The 23,074-nt window shown below is 36.0% G+C and overlaps 1 protein-coding gene and 1 long non-coding RNA gene across 4 annotated transcripts; one reads left to right on the forward strand and one right to left on the reverse strand.

Moving 5' to 3' along the window:
- Positions 1-2,166: 2,166 nt before the first annotated feature.
- LOC136266834 (nose resistant to fluoxetine protein 6-like) lies at positions 2,167-15,236 on the reverse strand. The gene is made up of 2 exons (XM_066061857.1): positions 15,149-15,236; positions 2,167-4,600 (listed from the first exon to the last, which is right to left on the reverse strand). The coding sequence occupies exon 2, from the start codon at positions 4,593-4,595 to the stop codon at positions 2,454-2,456; it is 2,142 nt and encodes a 713-aa protein (XP_065917929.1). The 5' UTR covers positions 4,596-4,600; positions 15,149-15,236; the 3' UTR covers positions 2,167-2,453.
- On the forward strand, positions 14,894-21,294 carry LOC136266835 (uncharacterized). 3 transcript variants are annotated; one of them, XR_010706311.1, is made up of 5 exons: positions 14,894-15,286; positions 17,470-17,607; positions 18,878-20,920; positions 20,983-21,098; positions 21,157-21,294. It is a non-coding gene; the product is annotated as an uncharacterized lncRNA (long non-coding RNA). The 3 variants fall into 3 exon arrangements; XR_010706312.1 differs by having other exon boundaries at positions 18,900-20,920; XR_010706313.1 differs by lacking the exon at positions 14,894-15,286 and adding an exon at positions 17,324-17,412.
- Positions 21,295-23,074: the final 1,780 nt, after the last annotated feature.

Raw genomic sequence — 23,074 nt, forward strand, 5'->3', positions numbered from 1 at the left:
GGACTAGGAGAATTACCAGCTGAAAGACAGTCAAGATGTACAACTTCAACATAAACTACTTTGTATTGCACACATATAGTTAGGTAAGGAATTAAGATACCGTAGAAAAGCAAGCACAAAATATTTTGTGGTGGTGTATGCATATTGTATACCTTAATTTTAAAAATAAATAACAAGTTAAGCTTTTCCAGTCTGCTGAAAAGTGACAACCTACATGTTTTCTGGCTGTCATGTATATGTTATAATTTCAAGCACTGCATATAATACATCTAGGCAAACAAATTCATAATGCATGGTGCATGCAGTATACATAATTCTCTTCCTGTACTGCATGGCATAATACACATATAGTAACCTCAGTACACTTTGATGTTAAGCCCTATAGAATGGACTACTGAACTGGCATATTTGTGGTTTTTGCACATTCTATGATTGGATTTACTGAGTCTCACTAGTTAAGGGCTCTTAGGAAAGCTGTAGTCCACTACTAAATGCTGAATAATACAAGCAGTGGAATATGCGATAGTAATTTTACTACTGTTTTTATGCCACTGATGTGTAGCTGACAGCACTTACTCCTTACCCTGGTGTACAGTTTTGCTGCAGGGAATGTGACTCGACTAGTGATAAACTTGCCAGTTTTTGAAGATATCTAGAGGAGCAAGTTAGTCTTGCATTTATTTCAGCACAGGGGCTTACCAATTAGATTTTATAAGCACCCTTCAGTGAAAAAATCTCTGAAACAGTAGTCTGGCACCATGCATCTTGCCAGATAAGAATGTCTCAAAAGATGCATGTCATCACTAGTTAACCACATTCCCTGCAGCATTACTATACAGCAAGGTAAGGAGTAAGTGCTCTATAGCATAATTTTATTAAAAGACAGTTTTTGCATATTACCATGCTCGTATTCAGCATTTAGTAGTGGGCTGCAGCTTTCCTAAGGGCTCTTAACTAGTGAGACTCAGACAGTAAATCCAATCATAGAATGTGCAAAAACCAAAAATTGTGACTGCATTTTGGAACATCTCCCTTATGGGTGCACCTTGAGATTTTCATGCTGTTAATAGCAGAAAACACTGTTCAAATATTTCTAAAACTTTTCTTGTAATTCAAGGTATCTATGGATGGGCAGGAGTTTAAGTTATAATGCTGTGTTTCAGAACTAAATATGTGTCAAATGTGCCCATAAGGTAATTATGTATTAAATTTCTCATCCTCACCTGCATTGTCATTTTTCTTACTTCATCAAGGATTTTTTGTACCATTGGTGGCTGAGTGCAGTGATCCAGCACCTTTAAAGTTGGTACTTTGCTAGAGCAGTTTAAGAAACTGCAATCTGAGCCATTTTAGTTAGCTAATTCAGCTATCTAGTTAGTAGTGAAAAAAATAAAATAGAAAACCGCCCTTCCGCACTAACCTTTTGAATACAGGAGAATGAGAAAAGGCTTATGTGAACTAAGGTGATTTTCCAAAATTCAGTCACAAATATGCTAGTTTGGCCAGTCAAATATGCTCAAAATTTTTCCCAAAATGCTTTCAGAAATTTCCCTAATTTTTCACCTATTATGCTCTTCGGTGTTAAAATTATGCTTGCATTATGCTCCTAGGTTAGCAACATTTCTTACAATTATCTTGAAACTTTTTATCCAGTGAATGCTCTATTAGAATATTTCACTGCAACATGACTGTTCTATTAGAGAGCATCAATCGAAAGAGATATTACGTACAATGCATTTGAGTGCCCTGTTGCAGTTTCCACTGACTGCTCTATTAGAGAGTATCTATCTATTTGGAATTAAACTCCATAGTTTGAAATATCCACCTAATATGCTAGCATTAAGCTGGCAAAGTACTCCAGCCTATTATGCTTTTGATTATGCTGGCATATTTGACGCAGACCTAATGGTTACAATATACCATGTACAGCTTGACTGCTCATCAATGATTATCAAATAGTGTGTAGCCAAATATTGGAGGAATCTGCATGGTAGACTGGCTTTCCCTTCCCAGTCATACAAAAATGGTGGTCTGGCCTATGCAAGTAATACCAAGGCTTTATTTTATACACATTAAGCAGCACATGTGGTATTTTCTTCAGACTAGAACTCACCAATGTTATTATCAGCAGATTAAATTGAGGAAGCATATTGAATTTTACTGTAAGTAGCTGTAGCTATTGATTAAAGTTGTTAATATGCAATGAACAAGACACCCATTTTATAATTTACTATTGACAGAGTGTTTATCACCAAGTCCTATACATGATGGCATAAAAATACAGTATGATAACATATTATTAACTTGATTGACTGATGTAGATAGAAGTGGGTGCACATGCATATCTAGCATTGTCATAGCTATACTCTAGGTCTTTAATGGCAATTCCAATGTGCAATAGTCAACCATACTATAACATAAACACCTATATATGCAATAATCCTGACTATTATTTATTTATCACGAGGGTTCATTCCAGCTAACTTGAAACACAGTGAAACTATCCGTAAAATAGGTAATTCTACAACTACTGCTACCACTGCTGATACTCCATAAGATATCATCCAAGTAGCCACAAGTAGCACTATTAACAGAGTGTCAGTAAATATCAAACTGGAATGTAGTGTGCCCAAGATCACAAACAGCACCATTCGGTGGACCAGATATACGCTATAGGACAATCTGACTAGTGGTTCCCATCCAGGCCAGGAAAGGAAGCTATTCACAACTCCACCATAACCAGTATTACACATGTAGATGATAATGAAAATGCCAACACTCCAAGCTAATCCACCAAACATTAAAAATACTGTATTTTCAAAATTGCTGAAAAGATGATTACCACTGAGCTCTCCATATGTTCCAAATAATGTAGCTGAACACAAGAATGCTGAAATACACCAGAGTATTGCACAGGTAAACATCTTTGGCCACTTCCCAATGGACAAATTGGCTATGCTGTGTTTCTTATACAAAATGTATCCCAACAGGATGCCAGTTAAATAGACATTGACTCTAAAATATGGCTGGGCATACAACTGACGAAACTGTTCAAGAAGTTTAGGGTTGTAATATGTAAATATTGCAGCCTGGTATTCATTATTTGCAGCTACAACACCAATTGCCGTTGTATTTCCAACCATTGCAAGAATTGCAGCAGACAATCCAATGATTGGTCTTTTGTAGAGTAGTAAAATAAATACCGGAGAGATGATGAATAACTGCATATCAACACAAACATTCCAACTAAATGTCATACACATGTCTGGCAGTTCCAACATGTTAGTCAAGTACAACACGTTGTACCACCAATTATTACTACAGGAAGTGTAGTCTGGATGACGCCACACAGGTCCTTGCCCAAAGTGTACAAAAATAGTAGCTGAAATAATTGTATAAAAGTAAAACAACACTGATAGTCGAAAGTAGCGGTTAAGGTAGAAATATACAAGTCTAAACCCATTGTGTTTTTCTATGTCTCTTAAAGTTAAATAAGCTGACAAAGTGGCACTCAGGAAAATAAAAGTGTCTGCAGCAAATGTTACATTCATTACTGGTTGAAAAATAAATCTTGATGCTGAGGGTAATATATAATCAGGTGTATTCTGACTGATCATCGGTTGATGAAAGGGGATAAATACATACAAATGAAATGTGACAATTAGAAAATTTGCAATGAGTTTCATACCTCCCACAGCTTTAACCGCTGATGGTGGCTTTGTGGTTGTCAAAAGGTTAGGAACTGTGTTGTACAAAGAAAATGCCAAGATGAAGTCTTGAATTGCTGGTTTGTAATATGGTATATCTGTGGACATCTCAGGCTTCAATGTGTGCTCCTTGCTCTTCTTGAGGGTGGGAGTATCATGATTGATAGATGGTTGATTGTCTTGTGATTGAGATGGTGGACTGTTTGATGAAAGTAGCCACAACGCAATATCTAACGAAGTTCCTACTACAACTAGTCCTATCAGTATTCTGCTCACAATAATTACTCCAGTTGTACTGCTCTCATATTCTACATCTGTTTGAGAACAAAATGTAGAAGATATATCTACACCACTGAATTTTACATTTATGATTTTCTTCATGTTGCTAAATGGGTTATTAGTTACTGTAATAACACTAGTGATATCCATCTTTGACAATATAAGTCCAAACTCATCTGATGAACATGCTGACGGGTAACATACCCCAACCTTAATATCAATTGACTTATTAGTTTCCATACAATCTGAAGAAAGGCACACATCATCTTCCAAGTTAGCAGGTTTTAGTAAAGAGTTCGTTTTCATGTGCACAGCATATATACAATATTTAGTTTCACCAACAGTAGTATCTTTTAGGTTTCTACACTCATCATAATTTCCAAGAAAGACTGTGTGGCCCTTTAATATTCCATGGCTTGGCTTACCCCATGAGTCCCAATATGCAGCCATTACACTTGGCTCTTTTATTTCCAGTGATGACAACATCTGAATTGCTGTTTGGCAACTTGTGCTGACATTGATGTTAACAGAGAAAAGTGTAGAAAACTGCTGCTCATTAGCTAACACAAGATTGCTGATGCTGAGCAGATATAACAAATAAACAATCATCTTTCCTAACAAAATACAAAACAATACAGAGCAAAACAGTATAGCAACATATGTGACCGTGTCAGCAAAAACCCGACTTGTTCACACAACCATGCATATTGAGCATAATGATTTTTTTAGTCATAAAGTTGTGCATGCTGCAAAGAAAAAACATACACAAGTTTTTTGGGTCCATTACTCAGAGAAAGAATTAAGACTCAAATTGATAAAACTATACACAGAGCTGGGGGTAACTATATATTACTTTTGTAACTAAGTTATGTAACTGATTATTTTTAAAGTAACTAGTAATATAACTAGTTACTTGCTTCGTAACTTGTAACTAGGAGTAATTGTCTGAAAAGTAACTAAGTTACAATAGTAACTAATTACAATAGTTATATTGTAACTATAACTAATTATGCTTTAAAAGCAAGAGCACTTCAATTTTTGTGCCGTATATGCTACAGCCACATTAAGTGGATAAATTCTGTGTATTGCTCTCTATGATTCAGCTGGAGTAATATACGTAGCAATAATTAAAACTGACCTGAAATAGCTACAGAATTGTTATTTCAAGTGCACATATGTATTGCATCCCTTATTGATGCATATCTGAGCAAAATTCATGTTACAAAAGCTAAAAACAAGTCATAATTTATACTACAAAAGTAACCAGTAACTAGAGTACTTAGTTACCTTTTGAAAAGTAACTGTAACTAAGTTACATGGGATAAAAGTATCGAGTAACTAGTTACTTTTCTGAAGTAACTACCCCAACTCTGACTATATACCATCTTATTTGGAGAGTTCAAAAATCTTTGTTTTGTTTCTGTAGCCCTAATGATATGCATGTCATGTGCGTTTGTTTACCATGCGGTAAATGTAAACAAGATCGTCGTCATTTCTTCAACTAAACCACCTGAATACCCATATGCATAAGTGACTACAGGGCTAACACTATACCTTGGCTGATTTGCTAATCCATGTTGAACATTTTAAGCTAAATTGCAACATTGTAGGTTAATTAATGCAAACGAAAGCTATGTTTTTTTCAGTATAGCCAGTCGCTAAATCAATTATCTACTGTCTAGCGCTATAATTCCAAAACTACTTACCACAGAAGTCTGAAACTTTGGTGATTCATTTCTTTGGACACTGCAGAAAATGCTGAGAAAAAAATTTTAAAAATCAAAAGTTGTCAGGTTTTCGCTGAGACGGTCACATATACCAACATTAATAAACGTAAGGAAAATCATATAGTAAATAGCACTAAAACAAGGAAGATCATCACCTAACCTGAAAATCCAATTCCTGTACTATACAGACTGGTTTCTCAGAATTCTATGGGTTAAGTAGGGGATTACAATTACGGTCTCCCTTGTTTTTGCACTTACAATCATCCCTATGAGCTTGAGGCATATAAAATTACAAATTATTCTTTAACAGCTACAGCAGGCATGTTGCAAACATTATGGATGACAAAATTCATTGCACGCGATAGGAAACTCATTGAATCTACAAACGCATCATGTACAGATAGTGCAGCGGCATACCAAAAGTATTGTGCACTTTTTGATAAAAGCACCAAAATTGGTACACATGTAGATTATTACCTAACAATCATTTTTGGATATGGAGGCACTCACACTTGTACTCATAGTAGTCATAGCAACAGTTTACAAAATGGCTGCCACGCAAATGATTTCAAACCACTATTAGGAATTTTAGTACTACCAATGAAAAGTTCATGGCAGCAATTTTGCACAAAAAGGACTGCATTTCTTCTAGTAGAATCATGCTAAATCTTTATTGACATGAATAATGCAAATATTGATCATTTTATCTTATTCATAATAGACAATTACTGCACAATCGATTGTTTTAGTTATAAATGCTGGAATAATATATTATAAACTCTCTGTGTGATACAAAATTGAACTTTGTTCAGTTTATTGGAGATTCTCCTTCGAGCAGTGCATTGAAGACCAGCCTTTTTGCACTTGCAGTTGGTACGACACCCCTTCTTGCAGCCACAATAAATCAGCTCATAACAGGTCTTCGATGCTTCTTGAAGTGTGGTCCAGTGTGGTTCATATAGGCCACCATCTGTCTTGATCCAACCTCACCTACTTGGAGAACAAAGTACAGGATCTGGAGTAAGTGCTTGACCCCAGACATGAGCACCTTCGAAAGCAGCTTGCTTGACATGCTGCTCCAGAGTAGCGTGTGTGGGTGGAATTCTCTTTACAGATGCTGTCTTTGCAAAGAGTTCTTCCTAGCCTGGTTAACATCAGTGCAGGTGCTTGTTCAGTCATAGATAAGAATGACAGACATCTTAATGACATGCATAGCTTGTTTTGAAATCTCAGTTGGTGCATGTGCTAGCTCCAGCAGTGCATTAGTAAGTTCTGGGAATGAATTCCATACAGCCCATGCAGTTTTCTTGTCATGTCTAACAAATGCTGTCATGGTGTCACATCCAGTAAGTGCATGGAACAGAGGAAGGGTATGCGACTTCTGTGATCCCAGATGAGCTGCAATTTGATGGGCTGCCAAGTATCGGAACTTTTTCCTGCTCCAAATGTTACCAAACTTCATGTTTAGCTGGTAGAGTTTCAGCTACCATCACTGCCAACACTACAACATCTGTATCAACAGTGCGTACTAGTATTTGATGATGGCCATGTTGTGTAGCATGTGCAACATGCAGCATCATGTGACTGTCAGCCTCTTCTATGCTGCATGGACCAATTAAGTGAGTGTCTTGTTGTTGTTGCACACAAAGAACCTGAACCCTATCTGTGACAACCAGTTCTTTGTTATTCTCTTTGAATGAATCACCACGTGCCTTTGAGAGGAAACTAAAGAATTCTTTCTTGTTGAGGTCTACACACAAAAGTCTTGCCAGTTTCCTAGTATGGGTGCAGATTCAGCAACACGTTGACGTACCCCTTTTCTTCATTTTACCCTGGTTGTTGCTTTGAGAGAGTCAGCTACATAACTGTCCCAGACCAGATCTGGCCATGATGTATGTTGAAGTTAACAGCTTCATTCTCACAGTCTTGGACATAGGCTTTGTCTTTGTCATGGAAGTACAGCACCAATATCTTTATCAAATACAAGCATAACATCTCTCCCCTTACTCTGAGCTCGCATATCTGGAAAATTTGCAAGCAGTCTTTGCTTCAATCGGGTTGTATGCTTTCTTTTGTCACTCATGGCTCCAAACTGTTGCATTCTAGACATGTACAGTTGTGCCATATCAGTGAGTTTGAAAGCTGGTGAAATGCTTGCTTCCAAACAAACTTCTTCAATATACATTACAAGCTCAGCAAACATGATTCCTGATACTACATCATCTTTACAACTTATTTGTTGCTGAGCAGCCTGCACCTTCCTTGCATGGTTCTACAGAGCTAATAAACACTTGGTGTGGTACTTAGCTTCCAAAGCTATTATATCACCTAAACTCAGTTTGGCCAAGAGAAAACTGTCTCCAGTGAGTTTAGCACAATTGCGTACATGTTGGTACACTTGAAAAGTTGTCACCTCATGTAGGCCATCATTACCACCTTCTTCACCACAGAAAAAGTACAATTCTCCACCAGATTTAAGTAAAGACTTCAATCTACTACACTTGTGTGAGCATCATCTACTTCTGGGCTTTGGTGCTCCCTTTCTCTGCTCTTTTTAGCATTTGGTTGTTGTAACGGAGCCTACATGTCTTATGCCACTTAGCCTTATTGGTAATCATAGCTGCTTCAATACCCTGTCCTTAGTGTCCTTCGTTCATTGGTAACTATTCATCAAATTTAACCAGGTTTTCAGCAAGTGATTGATATCCCTTTCCAATATCATTCCTTTTTGAATTCAAAGGGAAGTCAGTGGTTCTGTTGTCACTTCCTGACATATAACGCAAAACTCCCAGTTTGTACCAGCTGGCTGTTGAGATGAAGATGTTTCCCAAGTGTCAAAAAGTTTAAACTTCTTGGAGGATGACATGGTTGTGTTGACAAGCTAGTCCAATGAACTAATAATAACTAGATACATAGCTTGCTACACTGCTCCTCAAAAGACTACTGTAACTGCTCTATTGGAGTATCTCGATTTGACTGCTCTATTAGAGTATCTCAAATAAGGAGGCTCTTTCAAAAGGGAAAACCTCCCTGGATCTGCCCCTATATATATATATATATACAAACATGCACACAAACCTTTCTGTAACTGCTAACTTTAGAACTTTCAATAAGAAACCAAGCTAAAAACTGCTGAGTTGCACAGTGCTTCAATTACAAAACTTACCATGTGCTTTGACAGTGCTCTATTCAGAATAAATGCCATGTGTTCTCTATGCATATGATAATTTGTTTGTATGTTATTGTGTAGTTGTTTACTTGTTTATATGTCTATTGTGTACTGTTGTGGCAAAGTTTTCAGGTGTTGCAACAAGAAATAGTGTTTTTGTAGCGGCCATTTTGTAAACAGTTGCTATGGCTACCATGAGTACATTTGTGAGTGCCTCCATATCCAAAAATGATTATTAGGTATTAACCTACATGTGTACCAAATTTGGTGCTTTTATCAAAAAATGCACAATAGGCTTGATATCATGGACTATGCCGCTGCACTAAGACCAAAACCTTTGTGCCAGAATATGAAAGTGATAGGACACAAATAAGGACAATAGTTACTACATCCATTGAGTAGCCTGAGGAATGCAGACAAGCAATACCTAACTATAAAAAAATCTAGTGAATAGCCATTACTGACTTACACTCTTTAAATTTGAGGAATGTTTACAAATTACCTGAATGCAATACTCATTTAATTATTCAGTAAAATACTTTGTTAAAACTCATCAAAGCATTTTAGACTGTTTGACGGCCTGATTGCACTCAGTTAATACTAACAAGCCACCATGAAGGTGCATACATTGTGTGGCAAATTTCAAATACTTCAGCTAAAAGCCACATTAAAATGTACTCACAAAACAATTTTAGAAATGCAATGAGTGTTCTGTGTGCTAATCTACATTGCATGCCTGGCAGCATTAAACTGTGTCTCCAGTCAGACCAATCAAAAAAAAAAAAAAGTAAAAGTAGAAAAGCATAACTATCAGGTTATCACTTGTGAAATCATTAACACTAAAGTAACAGAAGTTGACAAGCATAATACTTAGCTAGGAGACTAACTCCATCATCAGTGTATGTACCAAGTCTTCAACACAATTATGAGTGACAGCCAAAAACGTCTAAGCAACTCATCCTCCTAGACACATGATATGCCATTCTGTGTCTATCTGGTGTAAACTAATGCTACTACCACTACATCCTTGATGGTCAATGATTTCTTACCTTTCCAAGTATCTAGTGCACGTAAAGCTAACTTCAACTGTAATCACCCTTGTAGTGGTATCACCAAAACTAGGAGCACTACCGAAGGGACCTTTATAGACCTTAGACTGTATGTCCAAAGTGATGGCCTCATGTATAGGAATAGCAGTCAAAGACAGACTATAGTAAGAAAAGTCTATTTACTGCTAGTTTTGGGAAATAGCTACCAAGTATGATATAATTTTACAATTGTTGCTTGTTATATTACACGCCATGTGTATACAATGGTAGTTGGAAGAAAGTTAAGCAACACCGATATCTATAGTACAGAAAGCCCAAATGAAGTGATGTAAATATACAAATTTACTATTTGATGTCAAACATACTTTACATGAGCCAAAGATTACTACATACAAAGATAAATAAATCGATTAAGAGGTTTGATCAATAGATGAGTTCCACTATTCATACTTTTTGATAGAGTGACTTCCATGACAAAAACAAAGCCATTCTGAAGAAATCGTACTTCCACACATATACATACCAATTCACCATTAACAATCTCCACATTTGTAAAACCACCATAAACAATTGTCTATGATGCCCATAAACCAGCGTTGAAACTGGGTCAGGTCATCTGGGTTAACCAGGTCACATTTTTTCTGGGTCATCCGGGTCCGATCTGGTTTACAAATTATCTGGGTCTGACCCGGATTGGATCATATGAGAAACGAAATTGTTCGTTTGATGAAGTGGAAACTTATAAATGCTATCGCATAGCTCTTTCGTGAGCCATGCCCACTTATCGCATTACAAACATACGTTCAGCCACACCCATTTATTAGTAAGTGCAGTCTGTAGCACAAAACTGTGTCCATCGGCTGTCTGCAAGCTTACATGGAGCCATGGCCACTAATCGATTATTGTAAGAGTTGTATATAGTCAAGTCTTGCAACAGGATAAGTACTTTTGTGAGCAACACCCACTTCAATATATCGGGAAATTGTAATACTGGGTATGCACGAAGCCACACCCAATTGCTGTTTGTAAACTCGCAGTAGCTACATGGAACCAAAACCCACTGGATGATTTTAAACTATAAACTTTCCGGCTTAGTTATCACATAACTACTTGTTTACTCAACACGAATTGAACGCTCAAAATGTAGTCTCGCTCGCTCGAGACTACCAGAAACATAGCTCTCATCACACGCTTCAGCTTTAATTAATCCAGGTCACATCCGGGTTAAATCCGGGTCTGATCCGGATTGCTATCCAGGTCAGTGGGACATCCTGGTCAGCAGTAGTGACCCGGTTTCAACGCTGCTATAAACAAGTACGTAGAAGAATCCGTTTCTTTTGTAGCACTAATTAATGATCTATGCATGTAACTCGATTACTAGCTTAGTATCCTATCTCCTTGATATCTAATGAACTGTGAATCATTATACCTAGCATTTGATCAACTTTTGATACATTAACATACACTGTATCATGTCACAGATCATCACTTTTGCAACCTTAAAGTCTATTTCAATCAATGCAATGATGTGTTAAATCTTAACAGTTAACAACCTTATGTGTGAAATAGCTTTAGCTGCATTATGTTTCACTCACTTGCTTATTATACAAAACAAGTATAAGGAATAATTAGAAATTTTAAGTTCAATTAAGGAACATGGGAAAAAGTTGGGAAACAAGGGAGGTCGCCTGCACATCAATCCTTAATTCAGTCATGGGTAACTATAGACTGAAGTAGGGATTAAATGCTCACTAGTATATCTGAGGTGTAGGTGACCTCCCTTGTTTCCTTACATTTTCCATTATCATCAAAGAAAAGGATGGCGCCAGAGTTAATGCTTTCATCTGAATGCACACCCCAGCTATCAATTACTGACTCGATGTACACTTCACTTTAAAGCTATGTTCAGTCCATTACACAGTGCTACAAATGAAGAAGTGCCTCTACAATCAATCCAGTCACCACAGACGATTCACACACACCAAAAATCAATTACTGACTCAAAAATGAAGTGGCCATTACACTCTGATTTCACCTATTTTCAGCCTGTTACACAGCATTACAAATGAAGTACAGTATCAGAAGTACCTCTACAATCAATCCAGTCACCACAGAAAATACAAATGATTTCCATTTACAAATGTAGGGAAGTTATACTACTGCACATCAACAGCTTGGGCAGTCAGCAAAAAGAAATGGGACATAAAGGAGGACAAAGATAAGTCCATGATGCGTGCATTGTATGTACTGTGGTATGCCAAAAGGTATGTCTTGGGATGAAGTAACATCAAACAGTGAAAAAATCAAGCCCGCAATTATCAAGTTATGTTCACCTGAAGGCATCAAGCAGGCAGGCAGTTAGTCGGTAGAAACTTTTATTGATTTTTTTGTTAATTTGTAGCAATCTATTGGAAGCATTTAGGGTCATACCAAAGGCATTTTGGGGCTTGCTTATACCAATACTGCCAAGGCACCAGGATGGTATTATGAAGCTGGTTTTTGAGTGATTTTTTGGACAGAAAGATGCAAACCTCTATGATCACTAATATACGTACTACCATACTGTATGATGAAATACAGAAACCATCAGGAAATTTAGTAAAATAATAATGGCTGCTACATAAGTGTCACAACATACAGATTTACTTCAAAATGTGAATTGGACAATAGTGTCAGCATAGTGGGTCTAGCCTGATGACAAATGTACCTACCAATATGGCATTATATACTCATATAACCTATTACGAAAATATTCACATATCAATCTTACAATATATGCATCATAGATTTCCCTTTGTCCTGATTTACATCTCAGTTCTGTTCGTGTTCGCTGACAACACAAGATGCCAATTCATGGTAGAGTAATACAGCCTACCTGTGGCCGTGTTGACTAGTTATCATGCTTACTGTCTGTATTTTCCATAGTGACTGGATTGATTGCAGCTAGGCACCCGCAGATTATGCTGGCATAATAATGAGCATAATAGGCGCCTGAAAGCATTGAGCATAATGCTAGCATAATAGGCAGAACACTTGTGCATTATCATAAATTCTTGCTTATCAAATACATATACTGTAACACAGTAAAAGATCGATATACTCTAATAGAACAGTCAGAGAACAAGCAGACAGCTGACTGTTCTATTAGAGTATACTGATCTTTTCTGTGACATGCATTTTGACAAGCAAGGATTTAGAGTCTGTGCTTCAGCAAACTTACCATTTTCCCAAAAAGTGCAAATTTACTAGAAAAACATGAGAACTGTGGTATAAATATCGAGCATGATAGGTAAACATTGAACATTAATTTGAGCATAATAGGCAAAATTTTGAGTAGTGCAGCACAGCATAAAAGGTAAAATATGGCTGGTCTCTAATTGCAGCAACGCTCCCATACTGTTCTTCATTTGCAACACTGTGCAACAAACAGACGGAACAGGAACATAGCTGAAAATGAAGCATAATGGGCAGCCACTTAACTTTTCAGTAATTGATTGTTGAGACACACGTTGTTCAGATGCAAAATTAACTTTATGGCATGCCTGGTGCCATTTTCTCTTTTGATGTGACATGCACAGGTACAGTGGCCATATTTATGTTATTAAAAACAAACAAGTAGAATGAAAAATTATAAGTTTTAGGGATCAAAGAAAAAAATGTAATAAAACAAGGGAACAAAAGTATTGAGGTTCTCTATATAATATGCAGATTTAAGATTTACTAATGGACATTTAATCCCTAATTTCAGTAAAGGTTATAGACTAAAGTAAATTATTTAAATATATCTGCAGGTATAGAGAACCTATACCTTTTAGCTATTCCCTTGTTTCATTACTTTTTTTTGATCCCTAATCTTTTTAATTCTTCATATGAACCATGGTAGTGGTTCAAAATAGAGGTTGGTCAGGTCGCCTGTGTTTTTTCCCCCAAAATACTAATAGAACACTCAACTAAACACCATCCTAGAAATCTCTTCTCTGCCCTGGTTGACTCAACCTAGTTTCAGTGCTTGCCTATGACACCTCAACAATTATGGCTAGTACTCCTGAACTTTGAAATTCACATGATCAAAGGCAATTACAATGAACTTGACAATGAAGTCTAGGGCAATACATGAGAATTAAGTGATATAGGTGTGGATGACTAGCTGAATCATAAGGTAAATGAGGGTAATTCCGGACACTCTTTAGTAAAATCGCTCTAACACTGCACTCACAACGAGTTAAGACAAACTCTAGGAATCGTTTTAAAGCCTATCTCATGGTGCATCTGCAGGACAAAGTTCGTTTCGATGCAATCAACTGCTGAGGAGTTATGAGCCGAAATTTAACAGCGTGTAAAAATGCAACATGCGCTTAATTCCGGACACTTCGAATAACAAGCAAGTAACGCCTTCCACAGGTTATTGCAATCCTCTTTGAAGTGTGGAGACTAAAGTACCACTCATCTGCAGCTTATAAATCAAGTAGAAAGTTTATACCCTTTGGGAGAAAGCAGCAGTGCGTATTTTTAAAAGTTTATGTAACTCGCGAACATTTTCTTTGTATTTCAACCGAGCAACTGCTGAAAAATTGACTGCCACTCTGCCTGTGCTGCATGGGTTCTTATTATTTTTAGTATGCAATTAGCCGAGAGTATGACCTTCATATAAATCTTTGAAAATTGAAAGTATGAGCTTGGACTGCCTGGTTAGATAAATATTTTCAAAGTTTTTGAACAAAACTACCCGTGATTGCGCTACAAATACGTGTCAAACTTCAAGGTGGAATAACAGATTCGCTTCAATTTTGGTTTGTAGATAGGCCATAGGACACTGCATTAGTGCACCAAATTATAGGTCCAGGGATTCTACCATTGTTGAGAACGATCTAAGTGTCAGGAATTAGCCGCTGTCCGGAATTACCCGCACTTACCTTAGTACACCTAGTTACATGTGAATGCTTTATAACAGTAGGAGGCGCTTATAATCTCCAATCGATAAGCGCCACCCAGAGAGGGATCTACTAGGACGAAACTACTGATATTAAAAGTGTGGTTTTGAGTCTGTTTGACGATCTTGTTAACCGGACATGTGGTAACGCGTCCACACGTACAAACATTTCAAGTGCCAACACGTGAATAGCCGCAGCGTTGTACCATATGGTTGTACGAATATTCAGACTCAGATGTCCCGTATATTTACAGCTATTGCTAACAAGGCACAACAATACGACTTACCTTTTCCAATTAATGCTGCAGTCCACACCCAGTCCTACAAACTTCACACTTCTGCCTTGTCAAGACGTCAACGAGAAGCGCACGTGAGACTGACAATCTGCCTCATGGATCACCACACCCACGTGCATTACTTGCATGGTAAGCAGCTAGCTATGAAAACATAATTTTAAGAGATTATTTTGTGTAGCTATGACTGTCTTGTGCTGAACTTCTAATAGCTGTGTGTTTTTGTAGTTATTTTGTTTATGCATTTTAATGTCTCATGGAGAACGGCCTTATAGGCCACTTATTGTAAGTTTTTATGTTTCAGATCCCCCGCCTGCATTGTTATGCCTAAATTTGGTCATTACTATGGGTTTTCACTGATAGCTATTTCATCATCTCAATCAGAGAAAGTAAGGCTAGAATCGCTGAAGACCAACCCCAAAGTCAGGAGAAGGGACTTTAAACATTTTCACCGCTAAGATGATGATTCTTACCAGATTGAGATACTCTAATAGAGCATTCAGCTAATTCTAATAAAACAATCAGGTCCATGTAAAACTGTAGTGAATGATGGATGTTGAGCCAACCGTCTGCATTGATTTAGGCTAAGTTTCTGACCTGACTGAAACATAAAATTAACAATAAGTGTGTGGCCTAAGTTCAGTAGCGTTCTAGACCTGACCATGGGGCACAACAAGACTATTGTTATATGGCTGTAATATAAAATAGAATGTTGGGAGGTCTGGACTCAACATTCAAAGTAGGCACCAGCCTATTATGCTTTTAATTTTGTGTACAAATGTGCAGCTAGAAGCAACTGTAATTTCAAGACAGTTCAGGGTACTAGACGGCTTCCTAGTTCAATTGTGCTCCTTTGAATTAGGCACCAGCCTATTATGCTAGCTGGCATAATTTTTGAGCATAATAGGTGTCTGAAAACATCACGGCTAGCATAATAGGAAGAATAATTGTCATACTGTAAGCAAAAATGCATGCCACAGAAAAAGGTTGACTTATAAATTACACCAATAGGACAGTCGATGCCACTGATATGGCAATGTGGAGTAGTTATTTGACACGACTGTTATTATAGTTTACAATGCAGCCAATTTCTTAATGCACTCACATTTAACCAGTTGTTCATAAGCCAAAGTTTAGCATTATCCATTAGAAAGTAACAAAACATGGGAACTGCATGTGGCAAAAAAAATGAGCATAATTGAGCATAATAGGCAAAATTTTTGAGCACTGCAGCATAGCATAATAGGCTGTAATGAGAGTGTCACAATGATGCAACAATACCTAAGGTGGAGTTGTGGTTTTAATTATGGAATTGTTTATGCTTTTTTGAGTTTAAGTTGGTGAGTCAAAAATTGCGAACCCAAGAAAGGTAACTACACACTTTAAAGTAAGCATAAGTGAATGCCTCCAATCTGACAGTACATTTTTTAAAGTTTCACAGTATTCTGCATACACTATTATATAAGTATTTAAAAGAGTGCATTTTTTTCATGATGGACAAACCCAGTTTCATCTCCATAGGAACTTGGATGACAGAGCAATCCAAAGTTAAATGCACTTCGTTATTTTGTGCCTGGGGAATTTATGAAGATTTTAAAAATTTAACATCTTGGATACTGGAATGCTTACCACTAGCTATTAAACTCAACCAAATCCTTTATTTTAGCTACATTATTAGAGTGGCATAGTGCAAAAATATGGGAATTTAGTGCACATTATGATACAATTATGGCTCAATACACAAATTGCACTCCTAATGATTGATATAGTGCCACTGTAGATTTGACCGTTGGTGACCTTTACAGCCATTTTTGTATTGAAAATTTACTATTTCTGTATTTATTTTCCTGAGGCATTCTTTTACACTGTTATAATAATTATGGTTTCAAATTAAAGGTGTTGACCTAAGAAAAAACTTGACTTTTGTTTGAAGTAAATAGATCATTCCACTGCAAAGTTATGACCATTTCTATTAGTCACAAAATTCTTGGAATATATTAATTTTATCCTTGGGATCTACCAATGAGCAGGTAACCTTATATATGTATATAATATTTTGTCAACAAGTGTATGCTTTATTAGAGTAATTGAGCATAGAAATGTATGGATATTCAAATTTATGTACTATCCAATTATATGAACCCCTTTCCCCCAATTAGTTTGGATAATCGAGGTTCCACTGTACTCACAATAAATAGATCTACAATATCATTTTAACTTTACTTACTGTTCCGGATTTCTTATATACGTTGTAACAGGTAGTATTGTCATAACTTGTATCATCTTGGAACAAGCAAAAATTCTTTCCATTGCAGATTTGCCTTATATCACACTCGATCATGCTATGATACTCAAATGAAGCTTAAGAAAATGGCCATTAATGGCATAGTGATGTGGTCCAAACTGTTTACTCATAGGATATTTGTTGTTGTGAGAGTCATAGTGGATTAGTGGTACGTATATATATTGTAATTTTATATGCACCATATTTGAAACTAATGTCTTATTCAGAATTAATAAAGTTTCAATCTACAATTAGAAAGGCAGTGCAGGTCACAAGTGACTTGTTTACAATGACGGTCATGCTTACAGTAGTAACAATGCGATCACAAGTGTCATTAACCTCGAAGTTAAATGGTATAGTTCAATCTAGCACATAAACTGCCAATATTGTGCTTGGAGAAGGAAGCTCCCAAGATTCCTAAAAGTGGCACACACGTCTCATTGACTCAATCCTAATAGTAACTTCATCCCATGAATGGAATGTTTTCATAGGAATTTCACAGAGTTCTAATAAAATTCAAGACTAAATTCATGGGGGCAACAAGGGTACTTCATGGCAAAGGATGGCCATGAATCATTTTCATTACCAAATCATCAACAAACCTATATGAAACTTTCATAGTTACGTTCATAGCAAATTAATGACAAGAAAAGTTAGTAGTGAATTATAGCCTGTATTATATTGTCCTAGTAGTTTCTCAAAGCATATGTATCAACAACATCATCGGACTTTACAGTTGGCATCAATAGTAACAATTTATCTGCACCTTAAAGAGCCGATACACAAATTCACATTCATTTTTCTACACTCACTGTGTATATACTCACTTTGTATACAAATTTGTGTACTTGTATACGCAGTGAATGTCAATCAACTACAAGTGTATTATACTAATGTGACGTTAGTTAGTGTGTTCTGATAGGATTTTTTGGAGAAACAGAAGTGCTGTTGCACAGCATTTCCTAGATAACTATGTTGGTGTGGCACTACCCAGACAAGTAACTATCACAGACGTTTTAATTTGTGCTCAAACAACCTGCATGGATCACTCCACATTGTGATGAGTTGTCAAAATGGCTACAGCAGATTGCAATTGTTTAGTGATACAGTTCTTTTTACTTAAAGTGTAACAACTACGGCTTTCACATGAACTGGATAAGAATATTTTAACCATAACAGCAGTACTTATAGACACATATCTGTATGGCTTATAATTAACTCTGCACTTTATAGCACTGGTAGTGGAGAGACTTTCTATTTGAGTATCTCTAAGAAGGAGATTACTTTTACAGTAATAGAGCAATCACTGACTGTTCTATTAGAATATTTTAATAGATCAATATTTTCAAAATACAGTATTGTATCGTGATACGTACTTATTTGCTCTATTGATATATTGCTGTATCAATATGTATTACAGATCCCTAATGTATGTATAGATAATGCATATGTTGCAAATAGTGAAGAGAGCTGATTCAGGACAAGGAAGTACACAACACACTCAACTTTGTGATTATTGAAGGCACACAATAAGGTCACGCATTTACAAAATAAAAGTACGACATGAAGATGATGATACTGTATAAATCAAAGTTATGCCACATCATCAACAAACTGAGGGTAACACACCTTGATCTTCCCACCTAAAGTGGTATATGTATTAATGTATTTGTGTTTACACTGTTTGTGTATACACACAAATATTTTAATTGTTTATTTACATTAGTGGTAAACAATAATGTGACATATCATGTAGTTTCAACATTATGAAAGGTTGAACAATGGTACAAGTTTATTGTTATGTGTGTATGACATTGAAATGCTTTCCTTTATATATAGTTTCAGTTTATGCATGTTTTCAATCATTATATTCAAAGTCATCACCAACAAGTCCATCACGGTATTCATTATAATTATATGTTGGCTCAGGAATATTGAGTAAAGCAAGATCATTGGCATTTTGACAATCATTATAATTTTTTCTGCAGACAGTGCAAAGTTTCATCAACTTCTCTTTCCCATTCTTTAATGTAGTCACAATGTTATGGTGACATGTGTAGGTGAGAAAATGATAGAAGATAATTGTACAAAACTGAAGTAAAGCCAAACTGATCATGACATTTGTGACAATAGAGAAGATACTACCACTACCTTGATAGGATACTGCATACATTATAGTGAGGTTTAGTAGTAGTGAGAGTTCCTGGATACATACTAAACCATTCTTGTTTGGATGAAAATACCCATATAAGGTAGTAAACAGAATAAGGATAATGACTGTTAACCTAAGTCATGTTTGAAATGCATAAAAACCAAAAAACACACTTCTCAAGACAAATTGTACTCCAACCCAGTAATAGTATTTGTCTTTATATGATCCTTGAAATGCATCCAGTAATGGTTTAAAATGGTTTATTATCCTGAACTGTGATATGTATCTTGTAAACACCAAAATAATGTTAAAGGGAATTAGTAGTAAGAATAAGACAAGACATGTGATGAACAGTATGGTAAACTTTAAGCCAAACAATGGAACACTGGCATCAATAGACCACATTAACTGTTGATGACCACTTGGTAGTTGAGTTATGGTACAAGACAGTTAGTACAGCTCTGAGAACACTAGTATAGGACAGCAGAAACAATGTAGCTAGTACAGGAAGTGACATAGAGTATGTCCATCGTAGTATTCTAGAGGAGTAACGACTCACTACAATAATTGAAGCAGCAATGACAATGAGAAAGAATGGGAAGAACAACTGTAGGAACATCTTAGTATATCCATCCATTCCATTATAGAAGCATGTCTCGATACCCAAATCCAAATTGGCAAAAGAAATAAATACTCGCAGTAGATTAAACACATTGTTGTTCATCAAAAATACAGAGTCATTAATGCTAATAATGTTAGCATAAAATATTATACCATTAATAGTTCCAGTAGTGACTGTGAGGTTGAGAAGATAAAGTAAGACTACCAAAACAATTCCTGCTAGTATTATTATGAGAGTGATGAGGATATGTATATCCACACAAAAACAGCCAAGCTGTGAAAAAATGGTGCGGCCTTAAAACACAATATACTAGTCATGTTAAACTGACACTGTAAATCAGAATAAAGTAAATTTAGTTGTGATGAGTGTGGTAGACAGTAATCCATTGGACAATTCGATATCAAATATTTATTGTTGTTAGAGTAATTATGGGCAGTGATCCAAGTGTTAGCAGGACGTGTGATAATTGATTGATCAATGTAACAGGTGTCAGTTTGAAGGTTACTGTTCCTAAGATAAGGATCACAATCGCCTACTCCATTTTGTTATATAAACCCAACTGGGCAAGTTAATATTTCCACTTAAAATGCTTCATAAATATCAAGGTGAAGTGGTAATAAATATTTCACACATTTCCTTCTCTTCAGTAACAATGGTGAAATTAACTGTAGTTGAGTAGCTGGAGACAGTTTGGAGCAATTCAGCTTGGTGAGCAATCTTACATGCTGATGCTGGTTAAAGTTTGTTATGTGTCTCTACATATAAAATAGAGTGTCCATTTTCATTTGGTACACAAAGGTCTACTTGTAACACTTGTCCAGGATACACAGGTCCTAGTACATCAACACTACAGTTGGTTATGTTATATGAACAGCAACATATTAAAGTATGTTGATTCAGTTGATGTTGATCAGTGTGTATGATTTGCTGGTTTACTACTGCAGGGTCACAACCATAGAACGCTGATGAAAGTATCCATCTACAATGAGAAGTAAAGTGGAAGAAATTGGAGTAGCACTGTTTACTTGGGTATATTACATCATTTTGATGGTAGTTATTGGTGAATATCATATTGTAATGAGTTATCAAAGCAGTTGATATATTCTTTAATGTTATGTACTGAAAGCCACAAAATATATAAGGATTGCCATTATGAACTGGTTGAAGGATGATCAGTTCATGTGAGTATGTGTTTCTGGAGATCGTAACATTTGCATACTCCAATATTATTTTATGTGATGCATTTCAGAATCTAAAACAATTAAGTAGTTGCACTCATATGAAATAATTGTGATGTCTTTTGCAAACATAAGACTGCAAAACTGACAGGTTATAATTTCACTTGCAAAATTGTTGGACACAATCACTGGTCCATCCAGCTTCATATTGAAAATAGATGCACCAATAACTGACTTACTTGATACCGATACAATATTATCATTAACTAAGCTGTGACCTCCAATAGCTACGTTTAGCATACAGGCAGAATTATTTATAGCTCCATCAATGAGCATTGTTGGACTTGCATTGTTTGTAAACTCACAGCCTTGAAAGATTACACTAGGTGTAGTGGTGCAGTTGATGTTTTCTGGAAGAGCTTGGAAAGCATGTATTAATATCAGATAACCCAAAAATCATTTTGATAAAACTTGTAATTCAGAAAAGTTATGTCTTTGTAAATTGCTTGCATTACAATTGAGATCAATGATTCAATGTACACACATTGGTTTAATATGAAAGTGCAATTTTTAAACTGAATTTGTGTAGAAACATTTGCAGTAATTGCTATAGCTTTATTTGGAATCTTATAGAATAACAAACCGCACATAACGTTTAAATCATTTCATTTGCTCTAATGATATCATTATTCCTCCCATACCAGAAATCAAGTTATGATGTATTTCCACTGTGTTCGTTGAGTACTTACTATCCCATAAATTATCATCGTAAAGCATTTCTACTGCAAAATTGGGTAAATCATTAGTTGTTAATACTTGATACTACTCAATACTTAAATTTTTGATAATAAAGTTTCCAAAAGCATTACGTGTGACAGGTCTACCTTGCAAAAATCGAATGCTTTCTAATTTAAAGGTAGTGCATATTGGAAGAAACAAGTATGTTAAATTAGTGACTATTTTACAGTGCCTGAACATTATGTTAACAAATGTAACATTTTGTGAGTGTTTGATGGCAATCTGGAAATATGGATTGTTGGAACAACTAATCAAAATCACAGGTGATGACACGTTACTCTCAACTCCCACAAATGTGAAGTTTCTCAAATACTCTAGCATCATGGTAATAATTATGAAGATGATGTTCTCCAAGTAACAAGTGATATTCAACATTTGACACAACAGGTAGCGTACCATTATTATTCAGTAAGTATTGACCAAGCATAGCACAAGGTTGAGATGGACAACTGCCATTGGTTGAATCATTAGGCAAGACTGTGAATGCCTGAGTAGTTGCGGATAGCCAAGTTTGAATTGTTACCAGCAATAACACATGAAGAACATCCATCTTAGTGTGTAAAATGATAAGACGCATACATGCAAAACTTCATGTTAAAAGCCACTGCATGTTGAGAGGTTTTATACTATCAATGACATAGAAACTGTTTACGTGTAGCTATAGTAACCAACTTATACAGCCATTAAAGTTACAATATTAGTTAGCAAACCTACTGCATAACATGTGGCGTAATGTGAATTATTAATCTTTCTGTAATGGATTAAAGCCCACATAAACAAATTAAAAGTAGCATGTTGTGTTTCATTTATATCACAGGCTTAAAATGATAGAATTCAGCTATGTTATAATTAAGTTACCCTGTAGAGAGTTCAAAAGCAAACAATT

Source organism: Dysidea avara, chromosome 9 (genome assembly GCF_963678975.1).
Source record: "Dysidea avara chromosome 9, odDysAvar1.4, whole genome shotgun sequence".
In the NCBI taxonomy this organism is placed as follows: Eukaryota; Metazoa; Porifera; class Demospongiae; order Dictyoceratida; family Dysideidae; genus Dysidea; species Dysidea avara.